Genomic DNA, 25,136 nt, shown 5'->3' with positions numbered 1-25,136 from the left:
AGAAATGTTTCTCAAGCCCCAAATTAGCATATTCAAATTATTTCTAATTTTTTATTATGTGACACTGAAAACTGAAGCTGCTGAAAATTCTGCTTTGCCATAGCAGTAATAAATTACATTTAAAAATATATTTTAGATAGAAAACAGTTGTTAAAATTGTAATAGTGTTTTACAATAATACCAACCCCTAACTTTTGAATGGTACTGTACACTCACACAGGAAGAGTCCTGTCATATCAGTGGCCTATAGAGTAGGTCGGCCACTCATGGGGTCTGTCACCCCTGGCTCTTAATGCATCGTTTTTCCTTCTAAAGCATCAGTGAGCATTTTAACTTTCTGTAATAGTTGCATATGAGTCCCTCAGTTGTCCTCAGTGTGAAAAGATGGATCTCAAAATCATACAGTCATTGTCGGAAAGGGTTCAAATACCCAAAAATGTTGAAAACCAAAGAATTTGTGGGACCTACCCACTTTTCTGAAGAACAGCAGGCAGTTCAGGACAGACAAGGGACTCATGAATAACTATCACTAAACAAACAAACAAAAATCATTCAGGTGACAACACAGTATTAAGAATCAAGTGTATGTAAACTTTTGAACGGGGTCATTTTTGTAAATTCAGCTATTATTTTCTCCTGTGGACTATATGGAAATGTCTTGAAATATCTCATTCAGGTCAGTACTAAATAAAAAAAACATGCATTTTCTATGATCCCTCTTATTTTGGTAAAATTATTAACATTTTGCAGATTCTGCAAGGTGTATGTAAACTTTTGACCTCAACTGTATGTAATGAATAAACATGACCACTGTGCATTTGTAAAGTTAATTTCAGTAACTTTTGCTCTATTATCCACACCAAGGGGGTCAAGTGCAAGACAAGTGTTGTATTGTTAAGAATAAAATCCAGCTTTAAATAAAACAGCAACACACACACACCTGAAGGTGTGGCAGTTATGTGTATTACACATCGTACTCTAGCTGAAGCTCATTTGATCATTTAATGAGTACAAACATGAGCTAGTATTAGATGAAGGAGGTGTAGATATCATTTAATGAATAATAATGCATATGTGCGTGAGAGTGTGTACAGGCAATGTGTACTGCTGCAGAAGCCGCAGGTATTTCTCTCCATGTCGAGAGAGTTTATGAGAAAGGAACATAATGATGGGGTGTGTGTTTGTGCTGGAGAAGTTACAGATATTACTCTGTGAGAACAGTAGACGTGTATATGTAATAATGAGGTGTATGGGAATGTGTGTAGCTGTAGAGGACTGTCTGTGTTTTACAGTAAAGAATGTGTGTTTGTTTGTTTGCAGGATGCACAGATCTTATTGTGTAAGTACAGAGAGTTGATGAGGACTGTTCTGGAGGACAGCAGGTTGGTGCGCCTACAGTTAGAAGGAGGAGCTGCTCTGTCCCGTTTGCGAAAAGAAGAGACCAGCGTCAGTCAGACAGAGGACTACAGGTGAGACGAGATCACACAGACAACACCTTTAACATACTGCACACATCACAAAAGTTAGGTAACGTAATTATCCTGTCTCCTAAGATCATGCAACATGACTTTGTAGAAAAGGCAATTCCAGTAAGGATGCTAGGCAGTAGGCAGCGAGGCAGTTCACTAGGTTTTGGAACTGAATCGTACAATTATGAAAGACATGAGAATGACAAACAAAGAGAGGGATAATGAGAGAGAAAAAAAAGTGTTGTGAGCGTGGGAGAGCATGTTCAGTCCTCTGATGATCTGGGCTGGGTTCAGCTGGAGGTTGAGGGAGTGTGAATGTTATTTCCCACAGCTGAGCCAAGAGAAATGTCTTTATCTGCACACAATCATTTCATCCTGAAACATACACACTTAATCTCAGAGCTAAACAGACACCAGTATGCACATGTGTCTGTCTCTGATAACATAGTATGGTTTGGATGCAGCATAGCCTTGGTGCTGCTTCCTGTTTGATTTTACTTATAACACGCAGGCATGTCTACGCTGGCTTTCTCAAGCGCACTTTCAAAGCCTCTTTCTCAGACACAAACACTTGAGCTTGGTGTTCGTGAGGGTCTCTGCTGATAAAGACCCGGTGGGTTGCTCATTGAGACTGAGGGTTTGCATGTGGGTTTCCCACAGTCTTCATCTACCTAATAAACATGCAAGGGGCAGGCATCTAAGCCAGCCTCTCTAGTTCTGTAACCTGATTTATTGTTGGCCTTGCCATCTCCTTCCCTTTTGTGCCTTTCGTATTAGGTGAAATTATAGTTTAAAAGCTGCGCATGTTCTTCAAGTTGCTCAGTTGCTGCCTAACAAATGCCAAAATGAAACCTAAGCTGTCTGAGCCGCTCACACACAAACGCATCACCTGGATGCTGACAGACAGACAAAGGGCTCGATCTCACAGGTGTGACTGAGTCTAAAGTGCTTGACAATAGTGAACAAATCCGGACCTTTTTCTGCTTTTTTCTGTGTTCATGACACTGACTTCTTCCCTCACACATAATCCCTCTCAGTCTAGACTTTGTCTTTTTGACACTTTCTTTGCATCCCAAAGTTGAACTATGACCCCTTGCTTTTTTAACTGACTGGAATGATTATGTTGTTACTCACCGGTGGTCCTACAACCTGCTGATAAACATAAACAGGAAATATTGTCTAGTTCATCCCTCTTTTTTCTCTTCTCTATAGTCCTTGTAAAGCAGTATAATATAAACTAACAGTAATAAGAATAATAATTATCAAAATAATTATCATCATTAAAGGATTAGTTCACTCCAGAATTAAAATTTCCTGATAATTTACTTACCCACATGTCATCCAAGATATTCACATCTTTCTTTCTTTCAGTCAAAAAGAAATTAGGGTTTTTGAGGAAAACATTCCAGGATTTGGACTTGGAGATATACAGTATCTCACAAAAGTTAGTACACCACTCACATTTCAGCAACCATTTAGTATTTCTTCTCAAGGGACAATACTATAGAAATGAAACTTGGATATATTTTAGTGTAGTAAATGTGCAGCTTGTACAGCAGTATAGATTTACTGTTCTCTGAAAATAACTACAGCCATTATTGTCAAAATAGCTGGCAACAAAAGTGAGTACACCCTAAGTAATAACAGCAGTATGTTGTTTAACCATGCAAAGCCACATGTCCTATTCATCATGTTTATGTTTTTGTCTGCTTGACAGGACCATACAAAGTTGTGTATTTTGTATTAGAGCAATTAAAATGTGGTGCTTTAAGTACAATTCTCTCATACTGACCACTGGATGTTCAACATGGCATCTCATGGCAAAGAAATCTCTGAGGATTTGAGAATTACAATTGTTGCTCTCCACAAAGATGGCCAAGGATATTAGAGGTTCAATAACACCCTGAAACCAAGTTACACTACAGTGGTCAGGGTCATACCCAGGCCTTGCAAGGGTCGAGCAACGAAGTTGAGCATTCGTTCTGTGCAGTAAGTGCAGAACCTGGCTTAAAAAAACTTATGCATGAGTGCTGCCAGCATTGCTTTAAAGGTTGCAGAAGTAGAAGATCAGCTTGTCAGTGCTCAGACCATGCGCCACACATTGCAACATGTTGGTTTGCATGGGCATCGTCCCAGAAGGAAGCCTCTTCTAAAGCTGCCTCACAGGAAAGCCCACAAACGGTTTGCTGAAGACAATCTGTCCAAAAGCATAAATTACTCGAACCATGTCCTGTGGTCTGATGAGACTATAAGATAAACTTTTTTGGCTCAGATGGTGTCCAGCATGCCCTGGTGAGGAGTACCAAGAAAATTGTGTCTTGCCTACAATCAAGCATGGTGGTGCTCTACACAATCCCAGCCGAGGAATAAGAGTCATGTCTAGTGAAACGATCAGTCATATAAAATAAAAATAAAAATGTATATACTTTTTAACCACAAATGCTCATCAAAGACATGAACATCTTTGATGGCATGGCCGTGAGAAATTTAAATTCAGCAGTGAACTGATCCTTTTTAATCCCTAAAAAAATTTAGCCTTATAATAATGATGATGATTAGAAACTATAACATGTAATGTAATAACAATAGTAATAATTGGCTATATTTTTATATAGTGCTTATTGCTGACTGTTATTTCTAATTATTATTAGTATATTATAACATGCAATTAATATCTTTATACTAGATATCTACTGTGTGTGGTAATATGTAGAAACGCATTTAATAGCAAATATGTTTATTCATTTTGTCTCTATCAAACACAATTAATCATCAGTGCTGAATGCTTTATTGAGGTAATAATGAAGGCTTCTGGTTTTTCATACATCTATTCTTAGACTCTTATCTCTCTCACTCACTCTTTTGTCATTCTCTTGCTGGAATGTCTTTGATATGTCCTGCATGCTGTGATAACCCGTGTTTGCTCTGGGTGTGTGCTGTGAATAATTGGTGGTTTTTGGACCGATTCTGAGTTCACTGATTTGCCCATCATGCCTCCATTGTGTGTAATACTCAGATTGATTCCAACATTGAACTTACATCAACCGCAACCCTAAAGTTCGTCCCAAATTAAAATTAAATTATCATTTACTTACCCACATGTCTTTTCTGAACTTATGTAACTTTTATTTTTCTGTGGAACTCTGTTGTAGCTTTTTTCCACACCCTGATATTGAATAGAATCTAAGGGCAACAAGCTCCAAACAAAGTACCATGGAAAAAACTTATAAAAATGTGAATATGCATGTATGTGTATCTAACAGCAGGGGGCACAGTTCAGTATGGCTGTGTTGTTATGTGTGTGCCACATGTCTGTCTGCATTACTTAGTCTTACTTTCTTTGTTAAGTATTTTGGCAGTCAAAATGTGAATGTGGCACTCTTCAAAAATAGTTCTGTATTCTAATATTGACATTGGGGTTATGTTTGGATTAGAGAGTGGATCAGTCTTTGAGTTAGCTGGCGTATGGAGGGGAAATGTTGTATAAATGTTTGACTAGAGCACAATACAGTATTGTGTGAGTGAACTACAGCAATGATGAAGTCATACAGTAGACACCAACCTCTGCTGCTGTGCACAGTGTGCTCTCTCAATGTGTATCACACAAACACAAAATGCATCTTTACTTATATTTCTTCACAATTATGCATTTAAAGAAATACATATTTCCTCACACATTATTTGTGCACATATCACAGTAAACAATGACTTCTCACATAGTTTCTCTCATTTATAGACTTTTTCTTTTCTCATACAACACACACACTGTCTCCCATTGCCAGACCCTTCTGTAAAACCAACTTGCACATCTACTTACATTCAATCTCTAAAAGCCCTGTCCAATCAACACGTTCTGTAAGGTTGTCTTAGCCAATGAGACGAGAGTTCTACAAGCGTGTCTCAGCCAATGAGATGTGAGTCCTGTAGTCAGTGTTTTCCCTAAGCTCAGATGCTTGGAGTTTCTCTCAGGGATTAGAAACAATATATCTTATATGCTAAAGAAATCCTGTTGGTGTGTGTTTTAGAGATGCCATCGAGAATGCCGGCCTTCTGTATAACCAAGTGGACGAGTTGGTTCACAGACTGGTGATGCTGTCCAACAAATGCACACAGGAACTGGAATTCATAATGGAGTTTAAGACTCTGGAGGAGGGTTTCAGAGAGGTGAGGACTGAAGTTTTGCACTTGATTTTATGAATTGTATTCATGACAAATTACAATAACAGCTGCATCTGAGACTCAGCCAGTGATACCTATTCTTTAATGTGACCATTTCTTATATTTGCTTGAAAAAAATATTCATACTTTATTATAAAAATTCACAAGTTCAGTGTGGATTTATAAAGATGTACATTTTCAATTATGCAGATAATAATCATGTTAAATAAATAAATCATGTTTACATACGCTTGATTTTTAATACTGTGTTGTTACCTGAATGATCCACAGCTGTGTTATTTTGTTTAGTGATAGTTTTTCATGAGTCTGTTGTTTGATCTGAACAGTTAAACTGCCTGCTGTTTTTCATAAAAATCTTCAGGTCCCACAAATTCTTTTTGTCTTTTCAGCATTTTTTTTAACCCTTTCCAACAATGACTGTATGATTTTGAGATCCATTCTTTTACATTGAGAACAACTGAGGGCCTCATATGCAGCTATTACAGAAGGTTAAAACACTCACCGATGCTTTGTAAGGAAAAACAATGCATTAAGAGTAAATTTAACTTATTTTGTTTTCTCTGAAACATGTAAGTATCTTCTGTAGCTTCTGAAGGACAGTACTAAATGAAACAAAAAATATGATATTTGGGCAAAATAGGAAAAATGTACACACTTTCATTCTGATCAAAAGTTTACACCCCTGGCTCTTAATGCTTAGTTTTCCCTCTGAACCTTCTGTAATAGTTGCATATGAGTCCCTCAGTTGTCCTCAGTGAGAAAAGATGCATCTCAAAATCATACAGTCATTGTTGGAAAAGGTTCAAATACACAAAAATTCTGAAAAACCAAAGAATTTATGGGACCTGAAGGATTTTTCTGAAGGTCTTATATCTTATTCAGGTCAGTACTAAATAAAAATAACATGCATTTTGTATGATCCCTTTTATTTGGGTAAAATAATTAACATTTTGCAGATTCTTCAAGGTGTATGTAAACTTTTGACTTCAACTGTATAATTCTTGAAAAATAGTGAAAACTGTACTGAAGTGCTGCACACAAGCACACTAACTCACAAACAACCTTAGTAAGCGGCACACTGACCTGGTGATTTATTCAACTGATTGTTTTAATGGATGATTGTGCCCAGCAGGCAGAAAGAGGGGAAGAAATCCTGTTGGCATGGATATAGTGGAAGCTGCTGAAATAGATTATCCAAGCACACACACAAACATTTATGCACATTATGAGAAAGTGTAATCTAGCACCATAGCATCTGTATCAGATGACGGACACGTGATTGATATGTTCGTGTGCTTATGTTTCAGTTTACTGCCTCAGAGAACAAAGAGCATAAATAAGTGCCATTCTGGTTGAAACTAACAGAGTAAACCTGGACTGTCGCAGGAATAACTGTTTGTATATGTGTATATATTTTGTTTCTTAGGTGAGTCAGTGGATAGAAGAAGTGGGCGAGTCTCGTCTGCAGACACTGAGTGAGCTGGAAGATTCCTTGGAGCAGTTACATCATAAACAGACTGTCTTCAGAGAATTTTACACAGCTGCATATGTATGTCAACTCTAATTAAACTTTTTATACAGCCCTTTTTACCCCTTGCCACAGCATCTGCATGTGTTTTTTGTTTTTTTTTCTTTGGCATAGTCCTCATGTTTTCTTAGCTAAATCCTTATGATGTTTTTATTTGAACTAAGCAGCAATATTTTACAGTAGGTGTCAAACATTTGCTTTATTATGTCAACACGAGCCTCAAGACCATTTGCAACTGTTTAAATGTAGTCACCTCAGTCGCACCCACTGTTTTCATACCAGTACACTGTGTAATTGTGGGTGTGTGTGTGTTCAGGAGCACTGTAAGAGCGGTGAAGCTCTCCTCAAACGCTTAGAGAAGTGGGAAGACGTCTCTTCTGCTGAGCTCCAGGTGTACGAGGTGAAAGTACGCTCATTCTGGGTGCATCTACATGATTTCTCCCAGCGAGTGGAGGAAACCAAGGATAAAATAGACAAGACTGTTCGACTCTACGAGTTTTTTGACAAGGTGAGTGGCCAGTAGTTGCTCATTTTCTATTTCTATTCTTTTACTACCTAGGCTCACTTCTTAAAATAAAATTTCTTTACTTTAAAATATTTGTTGTGCTTTCGGTAATGAGCTTGACAGCATGTAGCTGTATACTTTCTGTATTACAGCAAAGTTGTGGGAAGTTTTATAATGTTTTGAGATTTGAGAAATGTTTGTTATTTCCAAATGGTTTACTATAGGGAAAGATCACCATTAAAAAAATGAAAACTCTGTTATCATTTACTCACCCCCTTGTCATTCCAAACCTGTATGATTGGCTTTTATTTGTGGAACTCAAATGAAGAATTGTTTTTTTTTTTTCCATACAATAAAAGTCACTTGGGTGGAATGTTTTTTGGACAACATTTAGTTTTGAACGATCTGTTGTGTTTAACGGTAGAAAAGTAAGTCATACAAGTTTGGAATGACATGGCGATGAGGAAATAATGGCAAAATTTTCATTATTGAGTGACCTATCCCTTTAATTATATGTACTAGATTGTTTGAGGCTTTGCTAGATTGAAATATTGGTTTGGTGGATAATTGGACATTACTCAAAGTACCAGTACTGCTTTCTAATTATAAGGTGTGTACATTGCTAAGTATTATTTCTTAATACTTAAATTAATACAATTATTATTATTCTAACCTATCCTGTCTCACCAGTACATTTCAGTCAGTTTAGATTAGTCGTGCATTAGCTGTCTTCCATCCTTCGATGCATGTTTGTTTGGCCAGATATAGTTAATTGTTCCACTTGAAGTTTTGCGCTTCTGTTGTCTTTCGCTGTATAGTTCTGTCCGCTGTAATGTTGTTGTTTTTTTCGTATCGTAAGTCATGTCGTAGGTTGAAGTTAAAGGACTTTTAAAGGATGAAAGATTGAGGTTTCCGTTAATTTAATTTAGTTTCCCTATAATCAAGTAGGCCTGGCGACCCCCTAAGTAGCTCTGGCGACCCCTGGTGGGGGTCATGACCCCCAGGTTGTGAAACCTTGTCTTATTGAACACTATTTGTCTTCTAGTGTTTAAATGACCTCAGATGGATGTTGAAACAGTTTTTTAAGATATGCATTTTTTTTTAACAAAAAATGTTAGCATCTTATAGTCAGAAGAGATAAAATGTGACTCTGGACCAGTTTTTTTTAAAATTGAGATTTACAAATCATCTGAAAGCTAAACAAATAAGCTTTCCATTGATGGTTTGTTAGGATAGGGTGCAAAAAATCGAAATATTAAGAAAATCGCCTTAATAATTTTGACCCATACAATGTATTTTTGGCAATTGCTACAAATATACCCGTGCTACTTAAAACTGGTTTTGTGGTGCAGGGTCACATATAGTCTTATAGTCCAAAAAAACTTTTAGCAAATGAAAGCCTGTCTTATCTTGCTCATCTTTTCCAGTTTCTCAAACAATACCTTTAAAAATTTGATAGAAAATCTTGGGGTTTTAGAAGTAGTGGCAGTGGAGGATTTTCCATCAGATTCTAGTTTGTAGAAAGAATACAGTGTTTCTAAAGCACCAGCTATTACGGAAATCCCTGACTGGCAGTGATGTCAGGCGAACAAACACATTGACACGCACAAACACACATGCACGATTGTCTCTGCGTTCAGACCATTGTGTTTTTCCTTTGCAGTGACACTGGGTGAGTGTTGAACGCTTCATTCAGTCTTCAGTGTTTCCCCCTGAGCCCCAGCAGGGACAGATGGTCTTGTTGGCTGACCGCTATCAGATTTTAGCATTAGCATAATCATAGTGCTCTTTCCTGACTCATCAGATCATCCATACGTAGACCCTTTGCCCTGTTGGCATGGCAACCTCGTACAGGCCCTGTCCTGCCGTCTGTTGGCATATTGACAAAAGTTGTCAGTGTATTTGTGTATTAATCAAGGCTTTTGATTGTGTGGCTTAGTTTCCATACAACGGCCTGTTTCTAGATCAGCCTCTGACGGATCACATTTACACATTTATCCTTTGAGTCTTTGTGTTAAGATGCGCCATGACACTTGTAGAACTCACTGGCGTCATCTGACTGGCGTACATGAATGCTTACTCACACCACCTGTCCGTTCACACCCATTCCTGTGCATGTAATTTCATGCTTTTGATTAGACTCATGAATTGAATAACACTGGTTGTTATGTATTCATTGTATAACAGTATATAGATGTGTATTAGCATTCTGTGGGCATTATATGCATGTTTGTGTGAGAAAGGGAGAGAGAGAGAGAGATCATTGACAGTAGTCTCTGTCTTGTTTTTCTGTAAGTCGTGAGTGACCACATGCTGGACTTGATTTGTCTTTGATGACAGACTGGCTCATCCCAGATTTAGAAACTGACTGTTTGAGCATGTTCCTTAGCAACCGATCCGAACACGGCTGATGAGCCGACCAGAGTGGATTGTGGTCATCAAACACAATGGTTATGCTATGACAGCTGAGGCTGAGCATACCACAGGACATGAGACTCTATTCATATAACAGGACAACATGAATGAACGGATGAATGAATGAAGGTTTCTTTGGTCATAGATTGTAAAATTTTGATTTGTCATCAATGGAAACATCAGTCTTATGGAAAAGTCAAACTTTTCTGTCATAAATGGAGTTTGGGGTCAGTTTTTTAAATGTTTCTTATGCTCACCGAGGCTTTATTTATTTGATCATGCATACAGAAAAAAACAGTAAATCTTAAAAATGTAATAACATATCACAATATATCACACATCACAATATAACTATTTTCTACTTTAATATATTTTAAAGTGTATTTTATTTCTGTGATGGCAGAGCAAAAATTTCACCAGCTGTTATTCCAGTTTTTTGTTACATGATTTTTCAGAAATCATTCTCATATGCTGACATGCTCAGGAAACATTTGTGTTTCTTAATATTTTTGTGTATTTTTCATGATTCTTTGGTTAATAGAAAGTTCAAATTAAATTGAAATATTTTGTAATATGTCTTTACTCTCATTTTTGATCAATTTAATTCATCCTTGCTGAGCAAATGTACCTATTTCTTTAAAAATAATTCGAAAATGATTTGAATTCCTAAATCATTATGATTTTTTTTCCTAAATCAGCCAGATATGTATTTATTCTTACTTTTAATCAATTTAATTAATCCTTGATGAGCAAATATACTTATTTCTTTAAAAATAATAAAATTTAAAAATAATTAAAAACTGGCAATGTTTTTTTTCCTAAATCAGCTAGAGATGTCTTTATGCTCACTTTTAATCAATTGAATTGCTGAGCAAAATTACTTTTTTTTTTCTAAATAATAAAAATAATATTAATAATAATAATAAAAATTAAAAACTGGCCCCAAACTGGTGTATGTTTTTTTCTAAATCAGCCAAGGATGTCTTTACTCTTACTTTTGATCAATTTAATTCATTCTTGCAGATTAAAAGTACTTATTTCTTTCAAAAAAAAAAAAAAAAAAATCTAAATCAGCTAGAGATGTCTTTATGCTCACTTTTAATCAATTTAATTGCTGAGCAAAATGGCTTATTTCTTTCTAAATAATAAAAATAATAATAAAAATAAAAAACTGGTCCCAAACTGGTAGTGTATGATTTTTTTTTTCTAAATCAGTTAGGGATGTATTTACTCTCACTTTGGATCAGTTTAATTCATCCCTGTTGAGCAAAAGTACTTATTTCTTTATAAATAATAATAATAAAAAAAAATAATAATAATAATTAAAAACTGGGCCCAAACTGGTAATGTATGACTTTTTTTCCTAAATCAGCCAGGGATGTTTTTACTCTTGCTTTTGATAAATTTAATTCATCCTTGCTGAGCAAAAGTATGTGTTTCTTTCAAAATAATAATAATAATAATAAAACATTTAAAAAAAAATTCAAAACGGGCCCCAAACTGGTAATATATGTTTTTTCCTAAATCAGTGAGGGGTGTCTTTACTCTCACTTTTAATGAATTAATTTCATCCTTGATAAGCAAAATGACTTATTTCTTTCAAAATAATAATAATTAAAAAAACATAAAAACAAAAAATTAAAAACTGTCCTAAAATTGGTAATATGTGATTTTTTTTTTCTAAATGTCTTTACTCTCACTTTTTATCAGTTTAATTCATCCTTGCTGAGCAAAAGGGCTTATTTGTTTATAAATAATTAAAAAATAATAATAATAATAATGAAAAAAAAAACACTGGCCCCAAACTGGTAATGTATGTTTTTTTCTAAATCAGCCAGGGATGTCTTTACTCTTACTTTGAATCAATTTAATTCATCCTTGGTGAGCAAAAGTACTTATTTCTTTCAAAATAATAATAAAAAAACATTACCGAAACTGGTAATGTATCTATTTTTCTAAATCAGATGTCTTTACTTTTACTTTTGATCAGTTTAATTAATCCTTGCTGAGTAAAATGACTGATTTCTTTGAAAAATAATCATAATTATAAAAAAACTGGGGTAACACTTTATTGGGGTGTCCTTGTTACACATTACATGTACTTTTATTTATATTATATAATAAATACAATTAATTATGCATAATTACATGCAAGTAACCGTAAGCCAAACCCTAATCCTAACCCAACCATATAGTAAGTGCATGTAGTTAATTAATATTACTCAGTACTTAAATGTATAATTACACTGTAACAAGGACACGTTGAAGTAAAGTGTAACCAAAACTGACCCCGAACTTGTAATGTATGATTTTTTCCAAATCAGCTAGAGGTGTTCTGTGAAATTAAAGAAGTGTCCTGTAGAATTGAATGAAATTTCACTTTTGTGTGACCTGAAAGGTTTCACTTGAAAATAAACATCTAAAGCGAGTCAGTGAGTGTGTGATGAAGGAGTGAATTTACTCTGACCTTACTGGGCGCTGTATGAGCTCACTGACACACATTGGGTGACAAACATAATATTGACAATCTATTGTCTGGATCAGAGCCCTGCAGGCAATCACAGCGGCCAGCAGTGCAGAAAGTGACAGCGAAGCTGTGAGCATCAGCCCAGTGATACAGCCTGAGGCACAGCAGACAGTAGAGCTCAGTGTGTGAGACCCAGTCCTTTCTACTCCAGATGGTCTGCGTGTATATGAGGGCAGAGAGTGAGGAATCACAGAGATGCTGTTTGATAGAAAGATGAGGGCAAACTGACTGAATTGACCGTAATGCTCATCTTTGCGAGCCAGTGTGGGACTAGATTTTTCTTCAAATTCATTCAAACATATTAGTGTTTGAAAATGCAGGGTGTCGCTCATCTCTATAATGTAACTAGGAAACTCATTTCCTCTTTTGTACCACATGGTTTTTAGCCTAAACACATACAGTCAGACATTACAAGTGAAAGGAAATGGCACCTCCTTGTTGTCATTACAATAAGAATACGACAGTACAACCGAATTAACGCACTACAGGCTTCTGCTCAGAGAGGATGAGCATATTTATGCCCTCTCACAGTGAATGTAAATAGGTGAATGTCCATTCACAAAGACATGTGACACCACATTTTACCCAAAATCAAAAGAAAAGAATTATTTAAATAAAAAAGTCTACTTTAAGTCTTTAGGACCGTGACAATTAAAAAAAAAAATCTCTCCAGTTTTTAATGCATCCAGATGTTTTTTTATTTATTTATTTGTTTAGGTAATTCCCATTATATTTAACAGTGGTTCTCATTAGATTCTAATCATTGTTATTTTAATATTACTTACAGTCAAACCAAAAATGATTCAGACACCAGATATAATGTTTTGATATTTTTTACTAGTATGTGCAGGACACTATAGCTCATTGATGTAAGTGAGAATAGCCAAATAAAGTAAACTGACATATTATACCCCCCAAAATTTTTTTCAATTTATAAATATTTGGAACCAAAAATTTGATTTGAAACTTTGACTGTTTTATTACATACCTTTCTATCAAAGTTATCTGATATTATCAAGATAAATATGTTTTGACACAGTTAACTCTTGAGTTCTTGTCATATTTTATTGCCATTTTCTAAACCATAGCGAATAGACTGATAATGTGAGAAATGTTGAAGGTGTCTGAATAAAATTTGGTTTGATTATGTAATGTTAGTAATATTTTTTACATTTTAGTTTTAGTTTTTTTTTTATATAATATTGTGATTTGTGATTTTTTTATTTAGTTTTTTTCTTCTTCTTTTTTTTACATTTTATTTATTTTTAAATATTTCTTTTTAGCTTTGATTTGATTTATTTTTCAGTTACATATTTTAAACTTTTTTCAGTAATATTTATGTTTCATTTCTTTATTACTAAATGTTTTCAATACAACTCTGAAAACAACATTGATTCTCATTAACTTTTTTATTGTATTCAGAATAAGCTATCTCAGCAAATACTAATATGATGTATACATACCATTCATATTTTACATTGTAGTGTTTCTAAAATAGGCTTCATTTTCTTTCAGTAAAATGTTTTCTTCTTTTTGCACAATTTTAATTTTATTTAAAGAGAGCGTAATTTATCATTTGAGCAAATCCAGCATTGACACATGCAGCAGTTGTTGTATTGGAATAATGTGTGTATGTGTGCAACATACTGTGAGCGGTTGAGTATTGATCAGGTTATTGATACTCCCATGTCTCCAAGGAATGAACTCTTTCCCCACACGCCTTCTGCTGCTGTTTTCCTCTAATCCACCTCTAAATGAATTTAGGCAAGCTTACAGCTTACTTAACCATACAGGTGTTACTTAAACACAAGTAAAAACACAACCTTTGTGCACCTCACATGATTATACCAGTCACTTCATTTGTGTGTGTGTGTGTGTGTGTGTGTGTGTGTGTGTGTGTGTGTGTGTGTGTGTATCTGCATGTTTATGAATCATCGACTGGGCCTCATTTCACCCTTCCCATCAGCGCTCCGGATTTTTTCACTCCATTCACAAGGTCCCGTTAGCACCAGCGTGCCAAGTTTCAGCCATCGCTCTGCCGTCTTTCCTTTGCCCTTTCTGGTGAGGGGCTTTGTAGTGTTGTTGACAGACACCCTCCTGTCCCATCCCCCCCTTCCCTCTCTGCCCTCTCCCCCCTCCGCCCCCTCTAGTGAAGTTGCTGGGGCAGACCCATCTGGTATTTAGACTTGCATTTGCCTGTGAATAGCAGGGAGGTGGGGAGAGGAGGGGAGTGGGCGCCACTGGCTCTCTCTCTCAGTTACTTTGTCATTCTAAGAGAGAGAGAGAGAAAAGGATGACCGCCGCCGCTCCGTGCTCTGGTCATGGGACCACCAGCGTCTTAGCCGAGCAGGAAAACGGATTTTGCCATGGAGAGGTAGGAGTTTAGAGAAGCATTATACTGATTAAAACAAGATGGTTTGACTGATATGTGAAACTTTTAGTAATGCACTTTTAATTTCTGTTGACTTGTCAAGGCTGATGTTTTTACTGTAACAGATGTTCTTTCTCATGAAAGGCTGTTTTTACTTAAAACACTTTTGAATGGAGCTCTTCTGGTGTCCATGGAGAGTTTCTTACTCTTCAGTCAATCTTTCTGGCTCTCTTCAGCCCCCTGTTCATTCATGCACTGGTAAAGTGTGTATGTGAGGGAAGCTCAGGCTCTAAGTGTGTGAACTGAATGTTTTTAATAGAGTTTCCTCTCTGCATGTGGTATTGACCAACATTTCTCACACAGCTTAGATTGGAGTTTGGTGCCCTGGGCAAATGGCCACATCAGGGGGTTTATGCCATCCATTATCTCAGTGTAACTCCACACCTTGTTAGTCAGATCATTATGGAAGTGGATTACTTTACAACAGCTTTGCCCAGGAGCATGTTTCGAAGAGGGATGATCTACACACAGACCTAATATATTTTGTCATTCAGCTCATCTTTGGTGACTTGTGTGGTAGTGACATCAGTGTGTCTTTACTCAATTTCCAGCCCACAGGACGTTTCTACTGTTGCGTGTGTTGGAGTGTTTGCTTTATGAAGCATCCTGTAGTGAGATGTGATACTGTGAAAGTGATATATCAGTGGCGATTGCTTAAAGACTACACTGGACATGCAACTTCCCAAAGAATTTGTTGACAGATAGTGTTAAAATGCAGTGATGACAATATCTTGCAGGTCATTTCGTTAACATCTGATTTAGTGTCTAAAGCAGGGATCCTCAAATCTTCTAAATCTGGCTTGTGAGATACACTTTCCTGCAGAGTTTAGCTCCAACCCTGATCAAACTCACCTACATGTGATTTTCTAATAATCCTGAAGACATGAATTAGCATGCTCAGGTGTGTTTGATTAGGGTTAGAGCTAAACTCTGCAGGAAAGTGGATCTCATGAACCAGATTTGAGGATCCCTAGTCTAAGGCTCCGTCCACACGAAGCCGGTGCGTTCTCTATCCGATCATTTTTTTCCCCTCGTTCTAAAAAAAAGTTCCGTAAACACGAAACCACTGAAAACGGTGTAGTATATAATGCAGACCAGTATGGGGTGCTGTAATTCTGCCATAGCGATACACTATACACGGAGAAGAAGACTTTGAGCATGCGCATAACCTTGCGCGCTGTATACGAACTAAGAAGAAGACGACGAAGATGCGAACATTATCGCTTGTTGCTCATAACAGTTGCATAGAAGCAATAGATTTTGCTGTAATAAAGCTAGTAGGCTTAGTAGCAACACGAACACAATCATGTAGTCCGCCAATATTGTTGTTGCTGTTACGTGTGACGCAGCCGACACGTGATGTGATGACATCATCGTTTCACAAAATATACGGATTGGCTGTACACACGAAACCGCGAGGGTGTCGTTTTCAGATTTATCCACTTTGGGACCCGGTTTCAAAAAATAGCGGTTTCAGTCTCCTAAAACGCCGGATCCGTGTGGATGAAACGCCAATACGATAAAAAATGTATACGTATACAGCGAAACGCGTCTCCGTGTGGACAGGCCCTAAATGAATGTGTTTGCAGAAATGAAGCCCTATTAATACCTGTACACACACTGTAATAGGGAAAAGGTGCTGCACCTCACTGGGAATCTGTGGGAGTAGCCTATCATAAGTGTGTTTTTTTTTTTCTGGTAATAATTATCTGATTGCTTTTAGGCTATAAGGCTTTCAGTAATGTAATTTTGTCCTGCCCAGACTGCTTCTCTGTCTGACTGTGAGAGTTTTGGTTAGGATTAGGGTTTGTCTCTCAGCATTAACTCTCAGTTAACCATTAAATAAAACAGTGATATGCTTTGACTGTGTTTGAAATGTAAAATATTGTTATTCTGTCAAATGCACCATGCTCGATGATGCTGACCAAAGAGGTCAGGGGTCAGCTGTTCATCGTGGTCCTATTAGCCCATGCTGGTAGAATTTGTAACTAGACCACATGGTTCTTAAACTACTTTGTGTATTGACGACCATTCAAAATTAGCTGTGTATTCGTTTTTTTAAATATTCCAATATTTCTGGTGGATGTTGAGTTGATCTTCTTGACTGTTTAGTAGTAGTTTAATGACTTACCACTTAATAGGTTAGTTTGCCCAAAAATGAAAATTAGCATATTATTTACTCACCCATAGGTGTATACATAGGCGTATATGACTTCCTTTTTTCAGACGAATCCAACCTGAGTTATTAAAAAAAATGAAGTCATATACACCTAGAATGCCTGGAGGGTGAGTAAATAATAGGCTAATTTTAATTTTTGGGTAAACTAACCCTTTAAGGCAGAACACTTAGGCTGATGATACATGTGGCACCTTTTTGAGCAATGTTACCAGACAACTTGGCAATGCTGCAAACAATGCTGGCGTCAACGGGCAACCAGGTGAGACACAGGGCCCATGACAGATCTAAATGATCCAGAAATTTGTTACCCATTGTCAACGGGAAAGTGCCCAAGCAAAATTGCTCAAAAAGTTGCTCTGTGTATCATCAGCCTTAGTGTGCTTACAGTCAAACTATAGCTTATCAAAGTATACGCCTTTCAAAGTAGTGTGCTTGAACACAGATGATGGACACTTGTATGCTAGAAAGTTTTATCCTTGTCCATTATCTGCACGTTTTCTCTCCAGAATATGTAGTTGGAGAAAAAGTCTTTGTACTTATTTAAGCTAGAATTTCTGGTATCTCTTAACCACCTTCACAAAGCTTTTCTCAACACAGGTGTTTATTGCTGTTGTCATCTTGAGTAGTTTTTTGCTTCTGTTGTTCATTCTCATCAGTTTCTTTTTCAACTGTTAAAGGGATAGTTCACCTGAAAATGAAAATTCTGTCATTAATTACTCACCCTCATGTCGTTCCAAACCTGTAAGACCTTTGTTCATCTTTGGAACACAAATTAAGATGTTTTTTAAAATACCTGAGAGCCTCCATAAATAGCAAGGGTCCTACTTCATTCAAAGCCCAGAAAGTATTCTCGTAGCTTCATAAAATTGAACCACTGATATCACATGGACTAATTTGTCGATGTTGTTGGTACCTTTCTGGGCTTTAAACATGGTAGGACACTTGCTGTCTATGAAGGGTCAGAAAGCGCTCAAATTTAATCTAAACTGTCTTAATTTGTGTTCTGAAGATGAACGACGGACTTACGAGTTTGGGATGGCATGAGCAAGAGTAATTAATGACAGAATTTTAAGTTTTAAACAATGAGCTGGGTCATTGTTGCCACCTTATGGACAAAATAATTCATGCAAAAACATGAAAGGTGCATAATAGATGCTTTTGTCAATGATTAACTGACATTTGTGTCTCCTCTTTTAAAAACACCAGCCACTGTTGTGTAGTTAAACATAAATATGGACATATAAACAGATGCTTCTGTTTGAGACTCAGAGTCTCAAGTGTCAGAGTTGATTTTAGACTTGTCGTTTCTTTTGGGAGTGAGGAAGTCAGTAAAGCACCAAGCAGGGACTCAGACTGATCCCTGTTTAATTGGTTAAGAGAATGCAGGTGACTGCTTTGACAGAGTCGGACCCCTGAATGGAAAACTCATTATCCAGTCACTTCTAGCATATACCAGTCCCACTGAGCATGTGTGTGCATTTATGACCCTACTTACTGAAGAGTCTCTCCTTGTTTCTTTTCTCCTCATCATCCATTTCTTCACCAACATTTACAGACTAATGGATGTGCTTTCTCATCATGCTGCTTGACTGGGCCTGAGGCATTTGCCCCCCATGTAGACCGCCATTTCTGGACAGTTCCCCCCAAAAACACTAGACCCCTCTCTACACCTCATTGCCCCCCAAACCCCCAACAGACAACAGGAGAGGGCACTCTTAGGGACAAAGAAGGCCCAATGCACTATTAATTAGGTGTGTCTGTCTTTTGTGGTGTTCTGACTGTCTCTCAGTCCCGGTGTCTCGCTCTGTTGTGGCAGAACCTGGGGTTAGCACCTGTGGATACAAAACACTAACCTCCATAGCCGTACAATGACAAGAAAGGAAAGATGATAAACAAATGTGTATGATGGTTGACCTCCCATGTGGCCCGCATAGAGTTCTCTAAAGAGTAAGAAGAGGAAAGGGGCGCAAAGTAAAAGGGCTGTCAGTTTTCTGTTCACAGTTTGTTAATGACATGTTGACTAATTTCTGGTGAGTTTGCACCTTGCACTCATTAGCCACCTGGATAGCATGTGCTGGACGTACAAAACAAAGACCTACAAAGAGCTAAGCACTGATGTTTTTACTTCTTGGTCACAAAGTAGACAACAATCTCATAAAATGTTAATAACAGTTTAAATTATGCTATTGTGTTTTATTTATTTATTATTTCATTTATTTTATTTAAATTTGTACAAAAAAAAACCTTTTAAATGTAAGTTCATCCAAAACAAGCATGACACTTTTGATTTCTGGGAACACTAGATTTTGCCAACTTTTTCAATTTAGTATAAGTAAATAAAGCCAACGAACCACTTAATGTCTTAATTTAGCTTTTCGTTCAGACTTGATTGTCATTTTTCTTCTTTGGGTTGGCTAATGTGTATTCCCTTAGGGCATCTGAGTGTTTGCGTGACCTAATAAGCTTTTTCCACCACTGTGCACGTGTGTGCGAGGCGTTTAAGCAGCCACTCAGACTGATCAGTGTTGTGATCGGGTCTGATTAATGCCACTTTGATAGTTCAAATACAACATGATTGGCTCGCTCTGCAGAACGCTGTTTCCCAGCCCCCTTCTAGGCACAGTTCAATCAAATTACACTCACTCAGACAGAACAAAACAGAACACACTGCTGTGATTTTTTTTTTGGAGACACATTATAAGTGCAAACACATAAAGTGCCAACCAATATAGGCAATACCACTTTCTTTTTGCTACTTCTGTTAAATTGTATGATTTCTGAGAAGAAAAGCCACTATCTAGCAATTACAAATAGTAAAAGGGCCTAAAATGATGATAATTTCAATGCAACATTTATAATTTTTTTCCATTATTATGTAGCAACTAGTGACTGGTTTGCAATTTTCATTATTTCTGTTTGTGTTCAGATTTAAAAAGATTTAAAAGAGAAATATGTGACCTTGGACCACAAAACCAGTCATAAGGGTCAGTTTTTTTTTTTTAAATTGAGATTTACACATAATCTAAAAGCTGAATAAATAAGCTTTCCATTGATGTATGGTTTGTTAGGACAAAATTTGGCTGAGATACAACTATTTTAAAATCTGAAATCTGAGGGTGCAAAAAATTGAAATATTCAGAAAAGTTGTCCAAAAGTTCTTAGTACTAAAATGCATATTAGTAATAAACAAAATCAAGTTTTGATATATTTACGGCAGGACCTGGCCATACAAGAAAAAATCTATAATTTTGACCCATACAATGTATTGTGGCTATTGCTACAAATATACATGTGACTGGTTTTGTGGTCCAGGGTCACATATGTTCAATCCTTCATATATATTTGGTAACAAAGTCTATATTTTCTATTTGAAGCATGTGAGAATCTTTAAAATTTTTAAGAATTAATCTAAATTCTGTAACATTTGGAAACAAGTCTCTTGTTTAGCCATGAATGCTTTCACACTTATTTTGCAGAAAGCCTAGGTTAGACACGCTCTCCTGCAAAGCAAAATTATTTCCTGTTTGACTCATAAAATTTGACTAATGGGCAGACAGTGGCAACTTTATAGTCCTCACGTGAACATGCTGCCAACCAGGCCGAGGCAAAAAATCTGCGGAAGTCCCACAGTCCTCTCAGCTCCTCTTTACAAACAATCATTACCCCCAATAAAGCCAGCCAACCTTTTCTGTATGAGAAACAGACCCTGTGCAACAATTTGTTCCACATCTGTTGTGTGTAGACACACTACTCGTGCCTTTTGAAGTATCAAAGCATATGCAGGAGTTCAACAGAATCTGCATCATTACGAGTCTTTTTCCTGCATCTGAATTGGAGTTGAACCAGAAGGGAAGTAGGAAATGAAGCTCTCGCAAAGGCTCAGTGTTTCCGACAGGCCTTTAGTGGGCAGAAAGTGTTTCATAGTCTCTGTTGCACTGGAGCAGCTGGTGTGTATGTGCTTCGCATAACTCTACATATGCAACACATTTGTCTTTCAGCACACTCTACATATTAAACCGGAGAGAGGAGATTGCAATCGCATCTGTCACGGGGCTGTGAGTCCCCTCCTCTGTGCGTGTATGCATGCCATCGCTGAACTCTTCTTTCTTGAGCCTGATTCCCCTGGCTTTGACATTCATGAAGCTTTATAGGAAACACAGAAACGTTCCCCCCACAGTCGACGCGTGCATACTTGCATGCGTCACCACTGACACGCACAACAAAAGAACAAAACCAAACTGAATCACAAAACTGCTGAAGCTTTCCTCATCAATCATACAACAGCATCAAGCATTAATTGATCAGTTTAAGAATAATGACCCTTACTGGGTTTTAGGTTTGGTGAATTTAATGCACCAGTCTTTGGCTTTGAAAACACAATTAGATTGAATTAGTCAAAATCACAAGGGGCTAGTTATCATACAGGTGCTGTCTCTCTTGTGCTCTCCATCCCTCTTCGTCATCCTTTCCTATTCATTTCTTTTTATTTGCATTACTTTAGATTGAGATTTTAGATAGCATATGGCATATGTGACCACGGACCACAAAACCAGTCAAAATTGAGATTTATATATCATCTGGAAGCTGAATAAATACACTTTCCATTTATGTATGGTTTGTTAGGACAATATTTGGCTGAGATTTGAATATCTGGAATCTGAGGGTGAAAAAAAAAATCTAAAAATTGAGAAAAACACTTTTAAAGTTCAAATGAATTTCTTAGCAATGCATATTACTAATCAAAAATTAAGCTTTTTTTTAAGGAAATTTACAAAATATCTTCATAGAACATGATCTTTACTTAATATCCTAATGATTTTTGCAGGAAAAAAAAATCAATAATTCTGACCCATACAATGCATTTTTGGCTATTACTACAAATATACTCGTGCTACTTCAGAATGGTTTTGTGGTCCAGGGTTATGATTCAGTTCAGTTATTGAAATGGCAATGTTTTAGTTTTTTTCTATTTAAGGTGTTTTGCCAACACGGTCTCACTCCCAAGTCATCACATATTGACGTTTGGTCAGGACCCCTTGGCGTCGCATTTTGACGCTTAAGGTACCCCTTTAGCGTAGTTTTTTGATGTGAAGGGTCCTCCACTGTTTTCAGTTGTTTGTCTTACTGGTTTGCATGCATTTGTAAAAATGTAAACAATTTTATATAAATTTATACTTTGACTGGAGCACCTAAACCCACCCCTACCCTAAACCTACCCACTTCTGAACAATATATAGCACAGGCAAATATAAGTACAGTCACATGTATTTATTGCAAAAACTGACCATAAACAAGCAGTAAAAAAGCATTACAAACAAGTCGTGTTGCATTCCAAGTCTTCTGAAGCCATACGATATCTTTATGCGAAGAAGAAAGTAAAACATAAGGTTTTAATCGCAAAAAATTATCCCACTTCATTAACGTGCTCACGTTCTTATTCAAAAAAAAAGATACGCCCGAGCATTATCATGACGTAATCGGTCACGAGACACACAAGAGCCAATAGAATTTCACAATCAAGGCTGATGTAATGCTTCTGCTGTCTGGCTGCATTTTTTGAATTCGCGCACGGACTGTGGCAAAACAGGATGAGCTTTACAGCGGACGGAGACTGTCGTTTTGCCTCGGAAGACTTGGAATATTCATATTTTTTAAATAAATTGTGACTGTAGTTGTATCTGCCTGTTATATCTGTGTTTTATTGACAAATGGTTAGGTTTAGGGGCAGGGGTTGGGTTACGTGCCCGTAAATGTGTAAATAGTGTAATATAAATAAAACTGTTGTGACTGTTTGCATTGAAAAATCACACCCGAATACATATGCAATAATGGCAATATTATTACCCAATATATCATTTAATCATGATGAAGAAATTCACAGTGCCTTTCGCGTCAGCTTATTGACGCCAAGGGTTTCTTATTTAATGCAGTGGAGGACCCTGCACGACCAAAAATGACACTGAAGGGATACCCTGTGCGTCAAAATGCGACGCCAAAGGGTCCTGACCAAACGTCAATATGTGACGACTTGGGAGTGAGACCGTGTTGGTTTTGCTGAGATTTAATTTTTTGTAAACCTGGTCCCGGTTGGTCTTCCTTCACTCTGCAGGGTGTCTTCATTTAAAAAGTGGTCTTTCTTCTCGCTCTTTTCTGCATCCGATGGCAAATCAACCTTTTCTGTGTTCCTCCTGTATTTGTTTCCCTCTCTTTTCATCCTTTTTTTCCAAGATCACTCATCCAAATCCTGCTTTTTGGCTTAGGAGTGTCCACAACCCATTCTTCTTATATTTTCCCTCATTTTACCATTCCTTCTTTATTTTCAGCCGCTCAGAAAGAGCAAATCATTTCAGCCGTAATGAAATGACCGGGCTGTATGCCAGGGTTAAGCGGCCTGTCTGTAGCTTGGTGCTGTGAGTCCAGGCCTGGTGAGTTACAGAGCAATAACTGTCAGAAGAATTTAAGCCTGTGCCTCCTAAAAACCCAGTGTGCATAATACCCGCTCAGATTTTGACACACGCTATCCTTTCAGGCAAAAAAACAACACATTCTTGGCATGGCTCAGACATGAGATCAGAGACTGGCTGATGTCATGAAAACCTTTCCTCCTTTTCGTGGTTTTCTTTTAGAGGAAATAATAAAAGATGGTCTCTTTCAAGTTAAAACGCTCCTCTTGACCCACTTAAACTGCTAAGAGATTCATTTATGGAAGTGTACAAAAGCTCAGTCCAAGACTGGACCTGTCCCACTCCTACCGCTCTGTTTTAGCACATCTAACACTCTCTCTCTCTCTCTCCATTTCTCTGTGTTTCTCTCTCACTCTTTGTGCGGGGTTGAATAGTGGGGCCTTTAGAGGTGCCTCCCTCAGGCAAAGTAATTCTGCTCTCACCAATCAGAGCCCCACCACACACACACACACACACACACACACACACACACACACACACACACACACACACACACACACCATTCACACCATTCACACTTCAAAGAGCCCCACACGCTAACCAACCAAACGATGATGTCATCCCCTGCCCACAGTATTACGGGCATCATCAGATAGAGTGAGGAACTATATTGGGCTATAGATCAAAGTGCCTGCTTTATTTCACTAAAGGGGAAAGCACAGGGCGGGGGGTATTTTTTCCATCGAGGGGGGTAGATTTGAGAGAGTCTCTGACCCCAGGTTCTCTGGAGAACCTGTGGCGGACTTTATCACCGTCAACCGTTTGTGCTGTTTTACTGCAGGAACAGAGTGCTTTACATCTGTTTATGTTTCCCATGTCTGTTTCACACGTTAGGAGGTAACAAGGAGGTTATGGAGAATTAACAGGACACCCTCATGTTGTTTCAAACCCGTAAGACCTTTGTTTTTCTTTGGATTACAAATCAAAATATTTTTGATGAAATCCAAGAGCTTTCTGAGCATGTATAGACAGCAATGCAACTAACAAGTTCAAGGCCCAGAAAGGTAGTAAGGATATCGGTAAAATAGTCCATGTGACATCAGTGGTTCAACCTTACTTTTATGAAGCTACAAGAATACTTTTTGTGCACAAAGAAAACAAAAATAATGACTTCATTCAACAATTTCTTCTATGCATGTTTACGAGAGTACCATGACGGTAAAAAATAAAAAACATTAAAAATATACATTTAGATACCCTTCATGTAGGCTTCAGTATCCTTAGTATTTTGGAAAATGAATGGATGTGTATCCAAATAACCATTTTTTATTTTAAGCTAAAAATTATACCTACTAAATTATTATACATTTATTTGTTTTGTTTTATATAAATGCTTTATATTTTAAAATGTACAAAACATTTTTTAAGTGGTGCTTTGTTGTGACAAATGCATTTTGAAATTATTTTAACATATAAGTGAAATAAAAATTCACCCTGTC

At 37.1% G+C, this 25,136-nt stretch overlaps 1 protein-coding gene across 1 annotated transcript in view; it reads left to right on the top strand.

Annotated features, from left to right (window-relative positions):
- The window catches only part of plekhg4 (pleckstrin homology domain containing, family G (with RhoGef domain) member 4), a 91,907-nt gene that overhangs the window by 51,685 nt on the left and 15,086 nt on the right, over positions 1–25,136 (top strand). Inside the window, exons 10-13 of the mRNA XM_073836082.1 lie at positions 1,321–1,469; positions 5,495–5,633; positions 7,075–7,197; positions 7,493–7,684. Of these exons, the coding sequence (XP_073692183.1) occupies positions 1,321–1,469; positions 5,495–5,633; positions 7,075–7,197; positions 7,493–7,684 (603 nt within the window). The remainder of the gene's footprint in view (positions 1–1,320; positions 1,470–5,494; positions 5,634–7,074; positions 7,198–7,492; positions 7,685–25,136) is intronic.

The sequence above is a fragment of the Garra rufa genome, chromosome 3 (assembly GCF_049309525.1).
Source record: "Garra rufa chromosome 3, GarRuf1.0, whole genome shotgun sequence".
NCBI classification, from domain to species: Eukaryota; Metazoa; Chordata; class Actinopteri; order Cypriniformes; family Cyprinidae; genus Garra; species Garra rufa.
Note: the sequence above shows the minus strand (reverse complement) of the source record. Positions and strands in the feature narration are given on the sequence as shown.